Below are 24,746 nucleotides of genomic sequence, written 5' to 3' on the forward strand. Positions count from 1 at the left end.
TATAATTTTATCCATGAGGAAACTTTGTCTCAAGTTGTCACCTGTCCAAAATTGTGTAACTTGCAATTGTAGAGTCAATACTTGATCTTAGTCTTCTGATTCTTGATCCCTTGCTCTTATTACCACACACCTTCCTCTGGTGATTTCACCTAAGATATGTACATGAATTTTTCCCAAATTTTTTGTCTCTCACTGCCAGTCCCTTGTCATTAGCTGCCTGTTGGACTTCTCTACTCATTTTGCTTACTTGAAACAACTAAAGGAATTAAGAACTGAGGGTCTTGGGCCTATCCATTTAGCTTAGTAGTAGAGTACATACATGTTTAGCATGCACAAGGCCCTAATTTCAATTCCCAACACCAAACACAGGCAAAACAAAATTTAATTCCTTAGCATCTTATTATTTTTGTCATCCTTCCAGATTCCCCAGTAATATCAGGAGCTTCACTGGTCTTTTTCTTCTTAGTTTTTGTTTGTTTATTCTCTGCACTTTGATTTTTCATTCTCCTTTGGCTTCTATGTTCAAGTGTGTCAAAACTTAACCTAGGCTTTTTTATATTTTTTTAAAGAAAAAAATTTAATTCAATTTTTTAATTGAATTTTTATTTCTTTTTTCTGGTGCTGGGGATGACAAACCTAGGACCTCTACCACTGAGCTACATCTGTAGCCCTCTAATTGAATTTTAAAATGTTTTATAGTTGTAAATCTGATATTCCCTTGCTGCCTTGTTATGTCCTATATGAAACTGATTTTTCTCTTTTCTCTGTGTATATGTAACTGCAGCACTGACGCAGGTGACAGCCCTGTTGGCACCACCACTGCGACTAACCTGGAACAGCCTCAGGTTATCCCTTCTCAAGGAGACCTTCTAGGGGATCTTTTAAATCTTGACCTTGGACCCCCAGTCAATGTGCCACAGGTGTCCTCCATGCAGATGGGAGCAGTCGATCTCTTGGGAGGAGGACTTGATAGTCTGGTAAGTATCTCTCTTCTCCCATTCTTTGGTTATTTTTAGTTCTTATTATGTTAGAGCTTTTTATTTTTACTTAGCTTTTTAGAACTAGACCTTTCCATAATGAGCAGTAATGTCCTTTGATAAAGGACAGGATTATTTGTCTTTAGGTTAATTACAATACTGTTCATCATTGGTACTAGGCATGTCTGCAAGTTTACAGGATTATTCTATTATCTTGCCCCTAAATAGAATCTTGTTGTTCAGCAATCTTAATATCCTTTCTGGAGTATATTATTGTTCCTGCTTCTTAACTCTGGATTGACCCTGTAAATACTTCTTTTGACCTGAGTAAGCATTAAAGTGGCCTCATAAAGATCATCTTGTTTTGAGGTTTTCAAGTCTCTCTACCTTTTAAATTTTTTATTGGCTTATGCCTTGTCCAATTCTGAAAAGTTTTGCGGCAGCCATGAGCCATTTTTATATAAAAGGTAGTACCTGTATTACAGTTGGGAAGAACTGCTTGATTGGTTATTTATCCCCTTCTTCCCCACCTCTTCTTCCTTATTATACTTCCAATTTAATTAGCTTCCAGGATTCTAAAAGGCTCCAAAGTCTAGAGTATCTGTGAATATGTGCCATTAATAGGAACCAGAATTATTTTTTTGTTGCTGTACAAGATGAATGAGAAATATTAAGTGTGACCTTCACTCTTATAGAGAGAAGACCAGGAAAATAACTGGTCTCATCACATGGCTCCCTGCAAACAAGTTATTTAACTGTGAAAGAATTAGAGTGTTTCTTTTAGCTAAACACTTGAAATGAAATGTTTGTCAACCCATGGCTATAAAGATGCCCAATAAATTGATTTGCTTCCCCACATCCTGGAAGATAAATACCATACTTATGAAAAGTTTATGTTCCCAGAGATACATAAACAAAACACCTCATTCTCTGCTACATATCTCAGTATCATCTCTTATACTTTATGAGCAATATTGTATCTGGGGTTTATGCCAGCCAGTACAGGTGGCATTGTTTTTTGACTAGAAGAGTCTGAGGAAATAGGGTTACAGTCATATTTTCTGGGTTGTGCATTTTACTAATGGAAAGTCACTGCTTCCAGAATCTATACACTGGCCAAGCAATAGACTTCAGCTTATATTGACACAAATGATCACTGTTATTTTATTTTCTTGTGAATATAGCATTTGCTTTTCATATTCTTATCTTTAATAAGTGGGCTTGACTGATTATATAAGCAGAATGGTTTCCTCTATATTCTACATTGCTGTTTAGCCTCCTTATAGAACCAGAAGATGAACAAATGAATATTTAAATATTGATGGAGACTCCCAAGAATCCCTTATAAAATTAAAAGTAGTTCTTCCTATTTTTTTTTTTTTTTTGACACATCAACCACAGGTTGATATTGCATCCTCCTCAAGTTTATGTCTTAACAACCTTTACTTACTACTTTCTCTGGTGGCTTATGGCATAGTGGACTCATTGACACTAAGAGTGACATTGAGGGATGGAGGATTCTACACTTTTTGTTTCCTGATCCACTTTTAGGACAGAAAGAAAGAGACATTATTTCCATTTGACTTGGCATTAATTCTTCCCAAATCCCCAAACCAATGAGTTTTACTTCTATATATTACATGGATATTCAGTTATGTGTTAGAATTCTTATAAGTAGAAAAGCTAGTAGAAGTTGCTTGGCTTGTACTAGCCAAAGTTCACATGGGCTGTTTTCCATTTTCTCTTTCTTTCTTTTCTTTTTAATCTGCCCTTTTTTTTTTTTTTTTTTGTTGGTAAGGAATATTCTTTTTGGTGTGGGGGAAGTAAGATGATTTTTCAATTTGGATTTCTATAAGTATTTTGTAGTCATTGCTAGGTAACTAAATTTTAACTTTTCCTGACTTGAGGATTTAAAATGGTATCCTTGGTTTATAGCACAAGAAAGTTTTTACAGTACGGATTTTTTTAGCTTCTTTTGGTATATAATTTATCCCAGAAATCAAAATAAGAAAAAAAGTACTTATATTTTGCTTTTGATTATGTGTGATTGAATTCATATTCACTCAAGAGAAATAGGATTCTTTTTATAAGAGTGTCACAAAGCAGGCCTAAAATTGACTGTGTGGAAGATAAGTTTCTAAGGCAGCAATGGACTATGCCATCTTTAAAACTGCTTTTATTGTTGTTGGGCAAATAATCTAATTATAAAAGGAAAGTAATCTTCAAAGTTTCTTAATCTATACGGACAGGGACATTTCTTGAAAACATTCTTGACGTACAGCAGCACTTCTCAAAACTAGGGAGAAGGAGTGTATGTGTGTATATCTTCTGGATAATCTTGTACAGGAAAGATTACTGATTTAGTTGGTCTGAGGCAAGACCTAGGAATCTGCATTTCTTTGTTGTTGTTGTTATTGTTGTTTGTGATGCTGGGGATTGTACCCTAGGGCCTTGTGAATGCAAGGCAAGCACTTCTCTACCAACTGAGCTATATTCCCAGCCCAGGGAATCTGTATTTCTAAGTTCCCAGGAGAAGCTGTTGGTCCCTGAACCACCTTCAGCATAGTAAGGAGAATACCTGTTACCACTATGAACCACTTGAGCTTGGTGTTTGAACCATAGCTACTGGAAATCTCAAGACACCTTTTTCTCTTGACTTCAATAGTAAACTCATTCCTGGAAAGAGCGCTCCTTCCCTCCCCTAAACTAATTAAGGAAGGGCAAGAAACTTGTGACATTACTGAAGTCTTTCTTTACCCCCTAGGGAAAATAGTGTTGCTCTATATTAGAATATGACTCAGACCCCCAGCTGGGTGTTGTGTGTCACGCCTGTAATCCCAGTAACCCCAGAGGCTGAGACCTGAGGATCACAAATTCAAGCCAGCCTCAGCAGCTCAGCAAGGTCCAGAGCAACTCAATAAATGAATGAATGAATGAATGAATGAGGCTAGGGATGTAACTCAATGATAAAGTCCCTGGCTCGGGAGGCTGAGGCACGAGGATCACAAGTTCATAGCCATCCTCGGCAACTTGGAGAGGTCCTGAGCAACTTAGCAAGACCCTGTCTCAAAATAAAATACAAAAAAAGGCTGGGGATGTGTCTTAGTGGTTAAATGCCCCAGATTCAAACCCTGGTACCTAAATAAATAAATAATAAAAATATGTCCATTGTTAAAAATTTTGTGGTTGTTTGGCAAAAGGCATTTAGGTTAGCTCAGTGATCACTTCAGAGAAATGTGTTGTTACTCAGTCTTCCATTGTTGTAAACTCAAAATACATGAGGTAATCAACTTATAAGGAGGAATTTTTTTGGCTCACAATTTCAGAGGTTTCAGTCTACAATTGCTTGGCTCCATTGCTTTGGGCCTCTGGTAAAGTGGAATATGTGGTGGCAGGAGAATGTAGTGGAGGAGGCTGCTTATCTCATAGCAGTTGGAAAATAGAGACAGAAAGGGAGCGAAGTCCCAATATCCCCTTATAGGACACATCCCCAATTATCTCGACTTATTCCAGTAGGCTCCACCTTCTAAAGATTCAGTCACTTGCAACTGGTGACTGACTGAGCCTTTAACACATGAGCATTTAACATGTTTAAACCATAACAGCCATCATCCAGGCCTCTAGATAGTTGCTGCTGCTTTTAGCGTTGGTTTCTTACAGAACCTCTCTCATAGAGGTCAGAGGTATGCAGCTAAGGAAGTATTGCCTGGTGGCTCCTAATTTCTTCATGGTTTTCAACTCTAGGTAATTAGTCCCGCATTAGTAATATTAAAAAAAAAAAAAGAAGAAGAAGAAAAAATACTATTTCTGAGCATGGTGGCACATGCCTGTAATCCCAGCAGCTTGGGAGGCTGAGGCAGGAAGATGTGGGTTCAAAGCCAGCCTCAGCACTATGGTGAAGCCCTAAGTAACTCAGTGAGACCCTGTCTCCAAATAAAATACAAAATAAGGCTGGGGATGTGGTTCAGTGCTTAAGCACCCCTGGATTCATTTTCCAGTACCCTACCCCCCCCCAAAAAAAAACCCAAACTATTATCTAGATACAGTGGTCCACACCTGGAATCCCAGCTTCTTGGGAGGCTGAGGCAAGAGGATCACAAGTTCAAGGCAGCCAGGGCAACTTAGTGTGAGACCTTTTCTCAAAAATAAAAAGGGCTGGGAATGAAGCTGTGGTAGAAAACTTATCTACATGCACATGCTCTGGCTTCAATCCCCAACACTGCATACATCATAAATAAATCAATAAAATCAATACTTGGGCCCAAGAACAGTTTAACAAAACTACAAGGTGGGATCTAGACATTGCTATTTTTAAAAAGTTATGCATCTTATTTTAATTTTGCAGCCAGGATTGAGAACATTAAGCTAAATAAAATCTCAGATGGAGTTGGATAGCTTATCTCTAAGCTAAGACAATGACTTCCACAAAAAAATAAAGTAATAGTAATTTTAAAAATAATGCTATTTTCTGATAAAACTTCTTGGCACGTCCTACAAAAACAGACATCTCTGATTTTGTGTTAGGTGATCCTATCAGAAATTGACTGGCAATTAAATTTGACTAATTTAGAAAGTTACTTAATCCTAGGGTCCTTTTTATTTTTCCTTATTTCCATTATCAGAGACTGAAAACTGAGGACATTTTATATATTTTTTATTGTCTACCCATTTTCCTAAAACTCCATATTCATTAGAAGTCATTTTTAATCTTTTTATATCCCAATGATCCTCCCATGAGATCTTTTTTTTCTTCTTTCATCATCATATTTGTAAAATTTTGAGATTTAGTGAATTGAGGCCTTTTTCTAGAACTGTCAGGAATCGTTCATTAATTGACACAGCATACCTGCATTTTCAAGCCTTCTTCCACCAGTAATAATGTCTCATAACATGTAATTCTTAAAGGAGATTGGGGTGGGGATATTGCTGTGAATAAAGAAAACACACATACCATACCCTACCAGATGGCTGATTGTTGCATGCTTTTTAGGAGGCAGTTACCCTTGAAAATCATTGATTTAGGTGAGTATTAAACATGGAATGTCTTTTCAGCACAGGCCTTAAATCAAAATGAATTCCCTACCTGTTCTTTTTAATCTTCTTATTGGAACATACAGATCCTTATTTTTTCCTTGCCCTTTAGCACATTTTCTTTTACTTATAGTTCACAGGTATTTTCCTCCTTAACTGTCACCTTGTTATGTAGTGAATTCAAGTAAAGTAATTTATGTGGTTGATCTGCTCTATACCTAGAGCATAATATGGTACATTATTTAAGTGAAGGCTTACAAAAGTAGTTGTTCGGTCTTTTTTTTGTTTCTTTGTTTTAGAAGCCATATATGTGTTGTGGTTTTTTTTTGTTGTTGTTGTTGTTATTGTTGTTCATTTATTTATTCATTATTATAAATGCCTCACATGCTTATGAAACTGCATATTCTGCATAGTCTGATTTTTCTCCCAATCTAGATCTTTCTGGTTTCGTGACCTAATGACCATGCGCATAACTCTTGCACATGTATTATGTACTCAGGAGATCTAACATCAGTAAGGATTTTTTAAGTAATAATTGAATCCCAATTATTTTTGCCTTTACTGTCAGTTGCTAACAGAGGCCTTAAGTTTTTGTCTTTTGTTCATGCAAGGTGTTGTGCATTATTCTGTTAAGATAAATGGTGATGGTATATATTTAAAAATGAAAAGAAAGCACTATCCAGAGTACCCTTTCTGTAGGTCGTTAAAGGATTTTATACTAGTGAACGGTACATTGTGTGCCCAATTCATGTGTAATGGCATGCAAGGGAACTTGGCCTTTTCTTAACTCCTGGTATATGTGTTTTAAACCTCACACAATGTTACTTACAGGCTTTTACCTTCCAGATATTTTTTTCATGAGTACTCTATTAATAGCATTGAGAGTTTTTAGCCAATGGGAAATTCATCATTCATACTGATTTTGCACTTTCACTTTTCTTCTTTTGGAGGAGTTTTGCAGTGACTAACAGGCGTAGTTTTTTAGAGTTTTGTTATGTGGAGAGGTCTTTATTAAGTTGTTGCCTAGTTTAACCTAGTAAATTTTCCATTGTGTCTTCTATAAGCACTAACTTTTATTAACACATAAGTTTGGTCAATACTGGCTTCAGACCATGTTATTAGTTAGCTTTCTGTCACTGTAACAAAAACCTAAGATAACAGACTTGAGAAAAAATTTTTAACTCACAGTTTCAGAGGTTTCTAATGCTCACTTTCCATGCTCAATTGGCCCTTTTGCTTTTGGGTCTGTGGCGAGACAGCATATCCTGGCACAACTGCATGATGCACCAAACCACTCACCTTATGTCTGGAAAGTGAAAGAGAGCTGGATGAAAAGGCCAGAGTTCCACTCTCCCGTTAAAAGGCACATCTCTCATGACCTTTCTACTAGGTTCCATCTCTTAAATTTTCTGCTACCTCCCAATAGCACCATGAGCTGGGGACCAAGCCTTTAACACATAGACCTTTTGAAGACACTTATCTAAACTATAGCAGTCATTTTGGGGAATAATTGCTAATTATTGAGTGCCAGTTGTACTAGAACTTTTATAATTCTAATCCACAGAGTAATCTAACAGTATAATTGGTATTTGTGCTCCAGTTTACAGAAAGCTGAAGGTCACATAGCAAGTAAATCAAAATTAGAACTTGAATCCAGGATTTCTTCAAAACTTCAAAGCTTAGGCCTGGCACGGTGGTGCATGCCTACAGTTCCAGTGACTAGGGAAGTTGAGGCAGGAGGATCAGAAGTTCAGGGCCATTCCCAGCAACTTACTGAGATCTTGACTCAAAATAAAAAGGACTGAATATGCAGGTTAGTGGTAGAGTGCTCCTGGTTCAAACCCAGCATTGTTCTTTTCACCTTGTAGAATAGAGGTCCAGTTTCACCTAACTTTCATCCTTATCAAATGGAGTACATGGTCTGTAGAGTGCACAGCAAAGTGCAAGCTGCATTTGAAACTTTAGGATAAACATAGCTGACTGATCATGTCTTGGAATGCCAGTCTTACTTGATGTTGAGTAATGTAAACACAGACTAAACATTGATGTGTTAAGGCTTAGAATGTAAAATTGCACAAGGCTTGTTTTCCCTGGGTGCCTCCTCTATGCTGTACCTTCCCATTTCCCCAGAGGTTTGAGAACTGTAGAACTGTATTTATTTGTAAAAAGAGAGACTTTCTTGTTCATCTTATCCTCTTTAAGTACTGCCATGAAATTTCATCTCCTCATCTGTTTGGCAGTGAACAATGAGTTGATAAAGCATTAGAATTTTCAGGGCAATTAAAAGATGTGTAGGTGTTCTTTTGTTGAAAATTTGCTATCAGAACCACACAGATAATACATTTTCTCTCTAGAAAAAGCTTTGGCCTCGAGGGGTTCATTTTTCCCCCTCTTTTCATATGTGTTAGCAGTGTTGATAAAGATACTGTGTTGATGAAGATACTATGTTCTAGAAAAGTTTATTAACTTTCTGTCCCTTTGGTGATCATCTTCACCAGTAAAATGATTCATTTCAAAATTCTTTCCCAAGAAATATTGCCAGTAGCCCTACTTACATAGTTTCTTAGAACACTAATTCATTCAATAAATATTTGAGTGCTTACTATTTGGGCCTATTGTATGTCCTAGGGATTTAGCTATGAACAGAAGACTCCTTGCAAGCTTATTTTCTCGTGTGTGTGTGTGGGGGGGGGGGGCAGATAAGTGATAAATACATATATAGATAGCAAAGTTGTAAATACTATGAAGAACAGGTAGACAGGATGCAGAGATTTTCCTGTGGATTTTTATTATATTCAACATTAAGTTTTGTGGCCATTGTGAGCACTTTTTATCCCCTACCAGAAAGTAATCTGTTGTGTTGTCCTACTTTACTACTGACAGAAGCCTTTTTTCCTCCCTCAAGGAATATTCTGATGATTTTATATGATTTCAGTTCTGTTCTGCTATTCCATGTGAGGTCTACTTTTAGCCATCAGTTTGCTTAAATAGCTTTTGCATGGTTAGAGTCTTCTTCTTTTTTTTTTTTTTTTTTACCTGGAATGAGGCCCGGGCATTGGTAGGTTGACTGTTGTGTTGCTTTAATATCCTTTTCATTATAAATTAAGGCACAAAGAGAAGTTCGTACCACAAATATTCAGCTGAGTTATTGCCCAGGACCCAGCAGTGTCCACACGGGAGTAGGAGCACCATAGAATTTCAGGGCTCCAGCATGGCCCCTTTCTGCTCAGCAAGACTTGCCCACCACAAACACTGTACACGGTGTTATTTTGTGTCTAGTTCTCTCCATTTCCTCCTGTGTTTGAGAGCTAGATCCACATGCTATGTGTAGATCCAGCTCATTCATTTTCATTGCAATATAGAATTCCACTCTCTGACCACACTGTCAATCATCGTGGATGGACGTTTNTTCTTTTTTTTTTTTTTTTGTACCTGGAATTGAACTCAGGGGCCCTCAGAAACTGAGCCACATCCCAGCCCTATTTTGTATTTTATTTAGAGACAGGGTCTCTCTGAGTTGCTTAGTACCTTGTCATTGCTTAGGCTGGTTTTGAACTTGTAATCCTCCTGCCTTAGCCTCCCAAGACACTGGGATTACAGGCATGTGCCACTGTGCCCAGCTGGTTATAAAGTCTCTTAACCCTTTCTTTAGTTATATTCTATGATGCTTTTCTGCATAGCTGTTGGGAGAGCCAGTTGCTGAGAACCATGCTTTCACCTATGAGATGCTGTGTGCCTTCTAATATCTAAACCCTAATAAGAAAAATAGATGTTTTTGACTCCACTGGGATTTTGAAAACAGTTTTATTGTTTGTGATGGAAATCACTGTATCCTATTTTTTTTTTAATTTTTTATTGTGGGTTGTTCAAAACATTACAAATTTCTTGACATATCATATTCGACACTTTGATTCAAGTGGGTTATGAACTCCCACCTTCACCCCATACACAGATTGCAGAATCACATCAGTTACACATCCATTGATTTACAAATTGCCATCCTAGTGTCTGTTGTGCTCCGCTGCCTTTCCCATCCTCCACCCTCCCCACTGTATCCTATTTCGACATCATTTTGTTGTTGACTCCTGAATATTAACAACTGGTAAGCCGTATTACCTGACGAATTTCTTGGATTCCCTTCAATTCAGTGAGTTTTGGGAAGCATGACATAAAAGAGGTAAGCACTGTAGACAGGAGCATAAAAATATCTGAGCTTAAGATATACACCTATCATTTAAAAAAAAAAAAAAAAAAGTATACCCAGACAGGCTTCACAGTTTTAAAAGCAAGTAGATGTACCTCAGTGGCCATCTCAGCTGATATTCCTTGATAAAAACATTTTTTCTTTGAGTCAGGCAGACTTTGGCACTAGCCAAATGTTAACTTCATTCTTAGTGATAACAGCTATTATGATTTAGACTGGGGACTGGGGGAACTATACCACTAGCAGAAAATTTGAACTTAGGCATCAGCTAAAGATCTTTAGGAGAATTCTCAGTTTTTAGCATTTGAAATATTCTTTTCCTAAAGTTGGCACCTCTCCCTCCTTCCTCTGTGCTGATTCATTTGGCCTGTAATTGACATTATTTCCTTCATGGAGAAAATGGCAGCCTCAGTAAGGCAATCCTGGGAACAATGGGCTGTGGATAACTCCAGGAGACACTTTAAACAGTATCTAGATAACTGAGACCAGGAGTAAAGCCATTTTCTACACTCTTTCTTTTTCACTCCTGACTCCTGCTAGCTCACTGGATAACTGATATCACTCTGAATTTCACAAGTATTAATTTAATATGGGCTCCTGATAAGTATGGCCCAGAGAGTATTCCCTAATAGATGAACCTGACTCTGAATAATGAACTAGAAATGGTTATTGTCTAGTTCAGGCTGATATACAACCAGTTTCCTGAGTTTTATTCAGCTTTATTAATTTTTTTTTTCATAATTTTCTGCTTCATCCTGCTTGTCACTATAGTAGATAGGTAAGGCCATTTACTGGGTAACTGGCTTCCATCCTTGCTGTCAGATATTTATTACTCACTGCCCCTACCCTAGTCATTGTGCTAGCACCTTGCCATATTTTTGGAGAGGAGGATTTTCTTCCCTTGGGACCTTTTTTAGTTAAGAGAAAAGATGCAGAATAAAGTCTGAATGAGGTGTAGTTAGAAAACACATATTGAAGTTGTTCTTTGTCTGTACTCTCTGGACATGGCACAATTAGGTGAAATTTTACATTACTGGCTATGTGTCTCTGATACCCTTTGGACCTTGTCTGTGTCAAGTGAGAGTTTTTTGTTTTTGTTTTTTTTGGTGTGCGTGTTATTGTTCTTTTTAGTTATACATGGCAGTAGAATGTATTTTGACATATCATACATACATGGGGTTGTACATGATTCTTGTGTTGTACATGATGCGGAGTTACCCTGATGTATTCATATATGTATTTATATTCCTATATTTTCACATAGGAAAGTTATGTCCAATTTGTCTTTCCCATTCCCATCCTCCCTCACTCTTCCCTATTTCCCCCTGTCCAATCTGGTGAACCTACACTACTCCCTCCCCTCTGCTATTGTGAGTCCACACCCACATATCAGAACATTTGGCCTTTGGTTTTTTGGGATTGGCTTATTTCACTTAGCAAGATAGCCTCCAGTTCCATCCATTTATCAGCAAATGCCATAATTTCATTCTTATCTATGGCTGAGTAATATTCCATTCTGTATACGTACCACAAGAGTTCTTGATTCATCTAGCTAGTTGTCTCTGATATACTGATCATAAATAAAGGAGTCTCAGGGTTGTTTTTCAATTTCTTCCATTGTTTTGAATAAAATTGACCACAGGAAAGACTCTATTTGTGTCTTTTCCATCTAAGAAAATGTTCACATGATATTCAAGGAATAAATTCTAAATAAAAAGGGCTATAAATGGGTCTTTATTTCTTTTGTTCTAAAATATCCAATGAAAGGGCTGGGATTGTGGCTCAGTGGTAGAGTGCTTGCCTAGCACATGAGAGGCCCTGGGTTCGATCCTCAGCACCACATTAAAAAATAAATAAAGGTATTGTGTCCAACTACAACTAAAACATTGAAAAAAAATCCAATGAATACTTTTTCTCAATATCTTTTATTGTATTTAGCATATTTACTACTGTTTCCTTTCCATTTGTTTTGTTTTGGATTTTTTCTCTTTACCACTGACTGCCAACCAGGTCCATAAAAAATTCTCTCTAAGCTTAGGTTCTAAGCCTGGCCAGAGGAGGAAGTGGTGACAGGATAAAGAGTAAGCCTAATAGAAGGTCATAAAACCACCTCAAAGTATCAGTACAAATGAGATGTTTTGTAGAGCCCTTTCCATGGTTTTTGTGTTTAGCCTTTCCTCACCTTCCTTAGAAAGAAAGGGTTTTTCTTTCTTTTTGCCCAAATTCTGACCTCCTTTTTATTCAGATGTAAGCTCTAAAGTAATTTCTGAACAGATGAACCATGTGTACCCCAATTAATAATTAATTCTCTATAATGTTTTTAACTTCAGCTGTACATGAGAATCAACTAGGGGAGCTTTTCAGAATTCTGATACCCACACTACCCTTTAGAATGATTAAAGCACTGTCTCTGGGAATAAGACTCAGGCAATAACATTTTTTAATTTTATTTTTTTGAAATGGGGTCTCATTATGTTGCCAAGGCTATTATCAAATTCCTGGGCTCAAGTGATCCTACTGCCAGCAGGAACTACAGGAGTGCACCTCTGCTCCTGGCTAATAGCATTTTTAAAGCATTAACACTCCCCTCCCAACAAACATACACAAACAGATGATTGATTCCATTGTGTATGTAAGTTTGAAAATCATACTTACTTGTACATAATAGAAATAGTTATTAGTATTTGAAAGTTTGAATCATAGTCTAAGAAACCTCCAGATTTCTATAAAGGGGAAATTAAAACTTAAAGATGTCCCCAATTAGACTGCCTTTGCAGGCATACTTTGTGCAACTTTAAAAAAAAAAAAAAAATCTATGCTCCAGTCTAATTAGTCTGTTCATTTTTCCTAATCATGGTTCATGCCTCCTTTTTCAGTCTTTGTTCATCCTGTTTGAGAAATACCCCTCCTCTGTTTTTGCATTTTGTAATCCCTCTCATGATAAACACACACTACCACTTCTTTGAATCTTTTCTTCATTATTCTTCAACCAGAAGGAGGTTCTTCCCTTTAGAACTTCCCTCTTTTTACTTTAGTATTCTGTATGATTTCACATTCATGTTTTATTTCTCCTGCCAGTTTGAAAAGCCTAGTTCTGTTTATCTGTACAGCCCTCTTATTGCCTTGCTTTGCATCTTTGCATGCCTTGCATGCAGTAAATGTTATATAAGTCTGTTTGAATAAAAGGAATTTCATGATTTTCAGATGTCATGCTGCAGATGTGTGCTTTTCTAGAGCCAGGGGAAAAACAGATGTGTAATGTCTTTTCTATTTGCTTTCACACTTTTCCAGTTATTCAAATTCTTGGCTGGGATGACCTCTTTATTTAACTATGTGATTTTCATTCCATGTCTCACCGTTTAGTAATTTTCAGGAACCAGCTTCTGGAAATGTTGACTCTGGTTTGAAGTGCTCTGTAGAGCATGCTTGTTATTAAGTGACTTCTAAGTTTATTCTCTGAGCCTGGAAACAAAATTTTGTGATAGACCTCAAAGGTTTTGAGTGTAGATTGATTTTTAGGTTTTGGCGACACCATTTTATATACTATTATAAGTTTATAGACAAGGTAAATAAATCCTCTTTCCCAAATCCTGAAGACGCATTACAGTTTTGTTTTTTAACAATCACAGCACAAGGATCTCTAAACTTCTACAACTGATGAAAGAAAATAAAAGAAAGTTTTTACACTTGTAGTCTATTTTTAGAGTAGACAAAGCATTTGCTTATTATTGTAGGTACATAGTGAGAACTAGGGAAGAAGCAAATACGGAACTGTAGCAAAAAAAAAAAAAAGATTATGCTTTGAAAACAGTGCCATTAATTGTATATGTGTGTGAGCTAAATTTCTTGCATGCCAGCTATTTTCAGCTTTATTCTTCTTCAATGTTTTTGTCATGAGAGATTGCCTTCAGGGTGAATTCAAAATGGGCAAGACTATAACAATGTAGAAATTATTTTCCTGTCAGTCAGCTAATTCAATTAGTCTAATTCCCTCATGCTTATCATTCTTTTAAAAGACCTACTCCAAATAAATCACAGCATTTCCCCCTTAGTTGTATTGATTTTGAGAGGGCTTTGAAGCATTGCATGCCTATCCACTTCTCCCCAGGCAGGATGTCTTTCCATCCCAGCTGTTTCCTTTCTTACAAAGGTTCTAAACATCACTTTTGTTCCACCTGTAATTTTTGAAGCTTGAAATTGCAGCTCAATGCTGGTTTGGTTCCCACCATCTCATTGAGGGAGCAGGTTTTGTAGATCAAAGCTTATTTTGGTCTTTCTTTACTTTTCCTTTTTTCCCCCCTTTAAATTTCTTTTTAAAGAATTAAACATTTTAAACATTGCTGCTTGGAAATAGAACTTCTTGGAATATGCAAACTCTTTAAATCTTGTTTGGGTTTGTGCCTGTGTATCCTGGTGGAAAGACTGGATCTGAAACATCCCTGAGATGTCCCAGCTCCATTTTCTTTCCAAGTTTTCTCAAAACTGCCACACCCCACCACTACTACCACTTGGGTTCCCCTAGGTCATATTTCTTTACAATGTAGAATTTTCTTAGGCTTTGACAGAGAAGTTGAATGGCATGTATTTCCAACAACTCGGTAGAGCAATTTTCAGATTCTATATGGGCATCTAGTACTTAGCTAAATGAACTCTACCTCTCTCTCCTCTCTCTCCTTTCTCTCTTTCAGCTTGGCAGTGACCTTGGCGGGGGCATTGGAGGAAGTCCGGCAGTAAGTGCCATCCGTTTTTTTCACCATGGGAAGCACTGCTCCCTGATTGATGCCTTTCCTTTGCACACATTATTAGACCAGCCACTGCTGCTGTCAGCACTGCACACCAAAACCTTTATAGTAATATGAGGAGTAGATAGTAGTATAGGGTTATTTGGAATCTTTGGAGTCATGTGCCACATGTGATCTAGGGACATCTTCAGGGATTGCTCTGGTGCCTATAGAGATCTTTGTGTTTCTGACATTAAAGAGCTGAAGGAAATGGAACCTCCCATCTTGACTGGAGAATGCTCTTATTCCCTGGTGTCATCTAGAAAGAACTTTAGAAAGTCACCTGGACTCAGTGAGACTCCTTATTAATGGGAGTGTGAATACCATCTCCCCCAGGAGAGCTTCCTATTAGATATTTATGCCTAAATGGGGACATAAGATTTGGCTGAACCCAAGTGGAAATGAAACTGCTGTTTAAGTTGGATGCTTCTCCCTCTTTCTATAGAAATAAACTCCCCCTTTATTAGGGTATCTATAGGCCTTTTGACAGAATCATGGAAGCTAAAATTGGAAATTTTAGCTTGGATCACTATGTTCCTGTATCCTGCTGAATGCTCTTGCTTGATAAGGCTTCTGAAGAGTGTGTGTATCTTATTAGTGATGAAAAAATAACTTTGATGACTAAAAAGATAATATACTAATCTGGCAGCTAAGAATATCATTAATTATGGTGTTTTCTTATTGATATATCAATACTGCTAAAACTAATAGCATTTTAAGGACTGTTAATCTGTTCTTCCTGATCTTCTCTCTCCCTTTTTTCTCCCCTGCAGGTGGGACAGTCCTTCATCCCGTCATCAGTGCCTGCCACCTTTGCTCCTTCACCTACTCCTGCAGTGGTCAGCAGTGGTCTAAATGACCTATTTGAACTTTCCACAGGGATAGGAATGGCACCTGGTGGATATGTGGCTCCTAAGGCTGTAAGTAAAGAGTTAGCATAGCAATATATTTTTTCCCTCTTAATGGACAAACCCAAATCACTTCTAACATTTGTGTTACTTCTACTATTAACACATCCAAGATTTGGCTCTTGTACTGAGGAACTTGAAAGAGAAATATAAGGCAACTTCAAAATTAACACTAGAAAGCATTGTTAGAATCCTTGTTAAACATTTTTATAATTAGATTTAAAATTGGAAATATTAAGTATTTGGATTTTGTTCTCATGTTTAGAAATGTTGTCTAGTTTGTCAACAGTGAAGTGAATCTAGTGAAAATCTGATATATAGTACATAAGCAGGAAAAAGATACAGCAGAGAGAAGTACCATTTTTCATTTCTTGTTCCTTTTATTCTCCCTTCCTTATTGGTATTACATATGGATTCTAGAGTGCTCAGATTTGCTTTTCATGTGTTTTAGTGGACCTCTTTAGAATTCTGATTGAGGTTTGTGTCTCAAACCTGGGGCTCTTCCAGTCTCAACCTTGCATAATGTCATTCATGGTGAAATTTAAATACAAGGCAGGGAAACGCCCTGTAAACAAAGCTTATTTAAGCTCTTTGGAAAAGTACTAAATCAGGCTTGACTTCATTATATCTTGATTTTCTGAAGACCAGCCTATCTGCTTGCTTCCTGATTTCTCTGCCTGCTCATCTAACTCTTAGGGGAGGATCCTTGCTATCAAGATGTAGACCAGTTGTCTATTCCAGGAGTCATAATGCTGTGCATACAGCCATTGCAGAGAATAACCAAACCAAAACAGCCATAATGTTTTGGCACAACTTAGTATTGTAAGTGTATCTATAGGGTTATCTTGCAATTTGCTTGATCATTTAAACGTTTTCAAACAGATATTACTATCTTGCATACCAAAGAGGTAGTGTCACATTTCTTTCTCATCAACAAAATATAAGAGTGCCAAGTTTCTTATATCCTTCTTCATTGGGTATTATTGGGTTTTTCGAATTTTGATCCTCTGATAAGTAGATATAAAAAAAACTTAAAAGTATTTATCTTTTTCTTCTTCCCCTCCTTTCTTCTTTTTCTGTATATTATCATGATTATTCGCCACCCACAAACTCTGGTTTTTTGTCTTAGCTGATCAGAACAGCTCATGAATTTCTAATTTTTTTAAAAAATGTTTTTTGGGCTGGGGTTGTGGCTTAGTGGCAGAGCACTTGCCTAGCATGTGTGAGGCACTGGCTTCGATTCTCAGCACCGTATATAGATAAATAAAATAAAGGTCCATTGACAACCTAAAAAAAATTTTTTTAAATGTTTTTAACAGGTATAAGCCAGTAATGTCACAGTGGGACCAAGGGGTGGGTAATGAATCAATTATATGTATGAGAAAAGGCATTCAGATTACTTAAGCAAATCTTGAGTATTTACTATTTATCAGAAACAATAGCAAGAGTTAAAATATAGGTAAGACATGGTCTTTTTCCCTAAGGAGATTACTGATAATGATGAACTTCTTAAAAAATTATACTGTCAGAATTTTTTCTTTTACTTGTATTGTGTATTTTGGTAGTAATACTCAAAAACAGTAAAATTACCAAGTTAACCAGAGGATAGAGAAAGGTCCTGGGTCACCAGTAGGTGGTTGTTTTCTTTTTGTTTTGGGGTTTTTTTTTGCGTGTTTGTTCTTAAATAATCGAGAATAGTCACAAATTTCAGAAAATACTACTTTGTCCAGACCCTTCTTGACTTGATGTTTATGGCATAAAAATCACCATAATTGCCTGAGGAAATGAAATCTTGGCTTCATCTTTATTTGTTAAAAAAGGAAATAACATCAAGATAAATCATATCTTGTTGTCTTGGGCTTCATACTGTTTCAGGTCTGGCTACCAGCAGTAAAGGCTAAAGGTTTAGAGATTTCAGGAACATTTACTCACCGCCAAGGGCACATCTATATGGAAATGAACTTCACCAACAAAGCTCTGCAACATATGACAGACTTTGCAATCCAGTTTAACAAGAATAGGTAAGAAATAAGAGTCCCTGGCTTGATGTCAACGTAACAGAGTACTTTGTGTGTAATAAGAGAATGTTTCATTTAACCATGGGTAAAAAACTCACAGGTGGGCAGATACTCAATTTAGAGTGACTCTGGGATCAGGATCTTCCTTTTTCAGCTTCAACTCTGGAGGCCCTGGATAATTTGAGGCACGGGGATGGGGTAGGGGTGTACTCATCCATGTGTTTTTTTTGGGGGGGGGATTTGGTTTTGGTTTTTTTGGTACTAGGGATTGAACTCAGGGGCACTTAATCACTGAGCCACATCCCCAGACATTTTTATCTTTTATTTAGAGACAGGGTCTCACTGAGTTGCTTAGGGCCTTGCTAAGTTGCTGAGGCTGGCTTTGAATTCATGATCCTCCTGCCTCAGCCTCCTGAGATGCTGGGATTATAGGCATGTGATTCAATACATTGTGTATTTAAATGTGTTTTAAACAATGAAATCCTTTAAACAGACTTATCCATATGGAATGAAAAAAATCGGAACTTATTTATTGTTTCTTTTTAAAGAAGTCTAATACTAGAATTTTTAAATAAAATAATTAAAACAAACTTAATTGGGATCTATTTGTTTGTTCAACAAATAATTGTTAAGCATATATATGCCAGACATTTCTAGATACTGGTGCTTTAGTTGTGAACCAAAGAAACCTGATGTCTAAAGTTTATGTTTTGGTAAGAAAAAACTAGTGTACAGAGGTGTCAGAAATATGGAAGACGGTCTGCATGTTAAACACATAATTGTGTATAGCTCTTAGCAATGAGTTCTTGGCCTTAATAATAAAAAGAACACAGAGAAGTAAAATGTTGGTCTTGTACTTCTCAAATATCACTTGTTTTATTAAATTTTGCAGTTCAGGAAACTGGCTGCTAGGCTTCAACAGTGGGATCATTCATTTGTTAATACAAGATATACAACTCCGCTTGTAACAAAGTAGTAATTGGACCCTCAAAGCAGATTTAATATATTTGTTAATGATAATTTGCATCAGTGATTGATTTATTTCTAATCATATAGAAATACTTGGTGTCTTGGATTTGAGAGTTTGGCACACTAGAAATCATTTTAGGCTAGGATTGGTGTGGCACATGCCTGTAATCTCAGTGGCTTGGGAAGCTGAGGCAGAAGGACCTCAAGTTCAAAGCCAATCTCAGCAAAGGTGAGGCTCTAAACAATTCTCCCTGTCTCTAAATAAAATTCAAAGTAGGGCTGGAGATATGGCTCAGAGGTCCAGTGCCCCTGAGTTCAATCCCTGGTATCCCCCAATCCCCACAAAAAAAAAAAGAAAAAGAAAGAAAGAAAGAAAGATTATTTTAGTACCTAAAAGTTTGTGTTTCCTTCTGTTAAGACCAGTTATTTTTCCAGTCATTTTTGAGTGGTTGACCCTGCTAAAGGCCAGGGCTATTAGGGAAATCCTTTGTAATAAAGGAAATGTGCATAACCTGCATTCCTCTCTACTTGTCTTTTGCCTTTTATTCTGTACTTAGAAGAGCACTTGGAAGATTTGGAACCATGCCCCTGCCATGTGTTTCTGTCCCAGTAATAATTTAGGCCCTGGGTTCGATTCCCAGGACTGCAAACAGTCCTTTTATATAATTTTTTTATTAGTTATAGATGACACAGTATCTTTATTTTGTTTGAGAATCAAACCCAGTGCCTCACACATGCTAGGCAAGCACTCTATCACTGAAACACAATCCCAGCCCAACGAATATTTCTCTACCCATTCTGACAATTGAAATAGATAGTTAATTATCTCTAATCATCCCTTTAGTTATTTTATAAATACCATAGCCCTGACTTCCTTTCTAAAGCTATTTAAAGCACAAATTCTTATTTATTTGTTTGTTTATTCGTTCATTTATTTATTTGGTTTGGGATACTGGGGATTGAACTTTATAGATGCATCCTCTACCACTGAACTATATTGCTAGCCCTAAAGCCACCTATTTTTATCCATTTGTCTGTTGACAGATACCTAGGCTGGTTGCATAACTTGTCTGTTGTGAATTTTGCTGCCATAAATGTTTATTGATATTGATATATCACTCTAGAATGCTAATTTGAGCTCTCTTAAACACATACCAAGGAGTGGAATAGCTGGATCATAGGGTGGTTCCATTTCTAGTCCTCTGAGGAATCTCCATACAGCTTTCCAAAGTGGTTGTACTAGGTTTTTCCCACATCCTCACCAGGAATTGTTAACAGAATGGGAATTCTTTTTTTTTTTTTTTAATATTTTTAAATTGTAATTGGTCACAATACTTTTATTTATTTTTTTAAGTTATTTTTTTAAATACTTATTTTATGTGCTGCTGAAGAACGAACCCAGCGCTTTGTGTGAATGCTAGGCAAGCGCTCTACCACTGAGTCAGAGCTCCAGCCCCTTATTTATTTATTTTTATATAGTGCTAAGGATTGAACCAGCGCCTTGCACATGCTAGGTAAGTGCTCTACCACTGAGCCACAGCCACAGCCCCCAGAATGGGGATTCTTAAATCTTCTTTCCAAAATTATCTAAGAAAAGATTTATTTAAAAAAAAATATTTTTATTAATTATTGATGGACTTTTATTTATTGATTGATATGTGGTGCTGAGAAACCCAGTGCCTTACACTTGCTAGGCAAGTACTCTACCAGTGAGTCACAACCCCAGCCCTCAGGAAAGATTTATAAAAAGAAATGCTTATCAAACCTCTCTAGTGGCATGATAAATGGAATAAACTTTGAGAATAAGAGCATTAGCAAAATAGTTCTGTACTTAGGAATGTTTTCATTTTCCTCAAATCCATTTAATGGAAATCAGAGGTATGACATCATCAATGTTATAGCAAGTTGGAATTGAGCAACTTGTTACCTACTATTCCTTCCATTTAATTGTATTAAAAATGTTTTTTTCTTTTTTTTCTCCAAATGAAGTAGAAAGCCATTGAAACCGAAAGATCTGGCTAAATCTTGATTAATTTCTATGATTTCTTCATCCTCTCTTCAAGCTTTGGTGTCATCCCAAGCACTCCTCTGGCCATCCATACACCACTGATGCCAAACCAGAGCATTGATGTCTCCTTGCCTCTCAATACCTTGGGCCCAGTCATGAAGATGGAACCTCTGAATAACCTACAGGTCAGTTTTACTTTACTTGGGTAGTATTAGATGATATCTTGCCAATTTTCATTTTTATATAAATGATTCCTTTGTAGTAGCCCATGTATCTTTGTTGTAACAAAATACTTGAGGATGGGTGTTTCATAAAGAAAACAGATTTATTCAACTAGCAGTTTTGGGGGTCCAAGAGCATGGTGCCAACACTTGCTTGCCCCTTGGCTTCATCCTGGATGAAGCCAAGGATGGCTGGTGGATGGCATCCTGGCAGGAACATGTGTGAGAGGGAGAGGTGACGATGACCGGACAAGAAGCCAAAGAGCAAAGTGGGGCCAGTCTTGCGCTTTTTATAACAACTTGCTCTCACAAGACCTGAGCAGAGTCCCATAAGGACTTCCTTAATGTCTTCCAAAGGCTGGGTACCCAGTGACCTAACCTTCTCCCACTAGGCCATCCTCCCTGCTTCAACACCAGCATAACTAAAGACCAGCCATAAACTGTTAGAGGACAATCATAGCACCCTTTCTCTTCCTTATATTAGTTGTGGAATAGAACTTGAAATAACTATGGAAAATAATTTTACTTTGTTTTTAAGAACAAAAGTTATGCCTTGACAGAATTATTTATTTATTCTTTTACTCATTAAATGTTAGGAAACCTTTTTCTTAGCTTTTTTTTTTTTGGGGGGGGGGGGTGTACCAGGGATTGAACCCTGGGGTACTCAACCACTGAGCCACATCCCCAGCCCTGATTTATGTAGAGACAGGGTCATTGAGTTGCTTAGCACCTTGCCATTGCTGCTGATCAAGAACTGGTGAAATCTAGGGTGCCTGGAAGAAACAAATGGAAAGCAGTCCTTCAGCAACAGTTCCAAATTTTAGCATGCTTTAGGCTCCCAGCGGGGGCGGGGAATTCAACTGAAAGTGAGCTCACGATTTAACCAAAGAAGGAAGAGAGGAAAGAAAAAGGTGTCCACTGTGAAGGACAAAGAAGAAATGATCCCCTAACTCCACTTAAAAATTGAGATGATAGAACAATTTGAATGAGACTGAATATCTTTGATATGATGAAAGAAATACCAACTTTCCAATCAAGACAGGTAAGATCCCATTGTACTATCTTCTGGAAATACAATAGACAGCAACAGTAAGTTACTTACAGTTAAAACTAAACATTCTTCAGTAGTGTAAATTTCAGTGCACCAGGCCTGTTTGCCAGTTCACCAAATACCTTATTGCCACAGTAATAGCCTGCTGCTTCTTTCAGCAAAGGGAGTAATGATTTGAAGAGTAGACAGGTGAGGCACAATATAACTTGGCTCAGACCAGAAAAATAAAACAAGATTTACTGTGCAGTAGGAATTGGCTGTTACATGATGAGAATAATGTGTTAACAGGCTTTTCCAGCTCAGATCCTGAAGCAAATAACCCAAATCTGCATCTGTTCTCTTTTCTTGAAATCTAACTTTCCACTGACCTACAGAACCTCAAGCCAATAATATTTGAGGATAGTCATCAGGCATGCAAGAATGCTTTCTTTCAGAAGTAGGAAAGCAAATTTGGGTCACAGAAACCAGGGCAAATTTTCTACTCTTAAAAAGAACATAAACAAATGAATAACTTTCCTACTTGCATTTCCATTTCACCAAATCCCAAATGGAAATCCTCCTAAAGTTGGATCTTAGTTCAAACCACCCCCTCAAAAGTATTGATATGGTATTAGGACTAGCAATTTACAAACATGATTTTATAAAAAACAGGTTGTAGTAGTGCATACCTATAATCCAGCTACTTGGGAGGCTGAGGGAGGATGATTGCAAGTTTAAGGCCTGCCTGGGTGACTAGGTGAGGACCTTAGTTTTTACTTTGTCTCAAAATAAAATTTAAAAAGGAAATGAGGATATGGTCTGGAGCTGGAGCTGAAGCGCAGTGACAGAACGCTGGGTTCAATCCTTAGCACCATATACAAATAAAATAAAGGCATTCTGTCCATCTGCAACTACAAAAAAAATTTTTTTTTTAAAGGAATGAGGATGTATCTCAGTGGGAAAGCACTTGCCTACCATGCACAAGCCTCTAGGTCCAGTTTTCAGTACTGCAAAAAAAAAAAAAAAAGAAAGAAAAGAGAGAAAAAAAGCATACTTAAAAGTTTCCATCTATAGTTAACTACAGATTCTTCACATTTTTCCCAGGGGTTCTCTTTTTTCAGGGATGTCATAATTGTAGTTCTCACTAATTAACATGTCCCAATGGAGAAGAAAAACAAACAATTGGAAAAAAATATTCCCTATGAGCAGTTCTATTTAACATCTTCTGGTAGAAGTTGAAACTAATGGCTAGCTTAAGGTGGATGAGTTACTTTATATTTCAGCTTTCATTCTGCCCTTGACCTGTCCCCATCTAAACAAAAAGAATCAAAATTTTACTATAAGGTTAGACCATGTAGATGCAGATAACACTAGGGAAAAAAAAATCAAGCATTTAAACATATTTACATAATGTTTAGATTCAAGAGCTTATGTAGAAAAACTAATACTTTTTTAGTACTCCAGACCATGAAATTATTGCAGGCACTAGGGGATTGGGGAGAAAAGAAATTTTGAGTGAATTGTGCGTTTTTGTGATTTTTTTTTGATGATTTGGTATTAGTGTATAGGACAAAATAAGCACAGTTGACAAAACTATAATAAAATACTTGTAAGAATTTTATTTAAATGTCCATCAGTAGAGTAGAGGGAAAGGGCCAGGGGAAGTAGGAGCAGAGGGAAAGTGATATAAAGGGAGATTATATTGACCAAATTATATTATTATATTGTGGACATGTATGAATATGTAACAAATTCCATCATTATATGCAACTATAATGCACTAATAAAATAAATATGGGAAAATGTCCATTATACTAAATATTGGCTTATGGTCTGAAAAACCAATTAAAAATTAAGATTAAAAAGATACCATTTCTTCTTAAAATGTAAGGCAGATTATGCTTTAGATACAGGAATTAAACAACTAGTAGAGATTCAAATTTATAAACCTTTTTTTTTTTTTTGCTTCATTCATGTTAGTTATAAAAAGTCTTGTGGGCTGTGGGCATGGTTCAGGGTACAGCACTTGCCTAATATACGTGAGGCTTCAGTTCAGTCCCCAGCACACACACAAACACACACATGAATTTAATTTATAAATATTAACAGAGAACAGAGATTAAATTTAAACTTTCCCCTATTGGGAACGTCTCTTGAGTTTATATCATATAATTATATTTCTAAAAAATAATGAATTTCCTCTGTTTAAATAAAACAAAAAACCTTAACAGATGTCCAAATGAATTTTCTCTAAATGATTTTAAATGACTTTGATTATTTCATCTGTTAGTTGCTTAGAAACATTTTCCCAGTATACTTCTTCAAACTTTAGACACAAGTGACCGCTGCTTCAAGTCAGTGTCTGCAAGGAGATGTGGAATTATGGCATGTTTTGTATTTATCCCGAGAGGAGGATGGTCATGGTCTTAGCATAGATGCTGTAGAGTTTACACAGCTGCTCTGCTTCCTTTTTCACTGGGATGTATACTTTTCTGAGAACATTGATAGCATCATTCTTTGAAGTTAATACTTGCCAGAATCATAAAAGCACAGTTTAAAGAGTTGACTAGTTCTTTTTTTTTTTTTTTTTTTTTTTTTT

General features: G+C 36.8%; 1 protein-coding gene across 5 annotated transcripts in view; it reads left to right on the forward strand.

Annotated features, from left to right (window-relative positions):
- Positions 1-24,746, forward strand: part of Ap2b1 (adaptor related protein complex 2 subunit beta 1) — a 119,659-nt gene that overhangs the window by 65,146 nt on the left and 29,767 nt on the right. For 4 of the 5 annotated variants that reach the window (XM_015495305.2, XM_015495303.2, XM_015495306.2 and 1 more), the window contains exons 14-18: positions 785-977; positions 14,901-14,942; positions 15,767-15,913; positions 17,777-17,922; positions 20,952-21,081. In XM_015495305.2, the coding sequence (XP_015350791.1) occupies positions 785-977; positions 14,901-14,942; positions 15,767-15,913; positions 17,777-17,922; positions 20,952-21,081 (658 nt within the window). The remainder of the gene's footprint in view (positions 1-784; positions 978-14,900; positions 14,943-15,766; positions 15,914-17,776; positions 17,923-20,951; positions 21,082-24,746) is intronic. The other variant, XM_015495308.2, reaches the window with a different exon arrangement.

This window comes from Marmota marmota, unplaced genomic scaffold (assembly GCF_001458135.2).
Source record: "Marmota marmota marmota unplaced genomic scaffold, marMar, whole genome shotgun sequence".
Taxonomy (NCBI): Eukaryota; Metazoa; Chordata; class Mammalia; order Rodentia; family Sciuridae; genus Marmota; species Marmota marmota.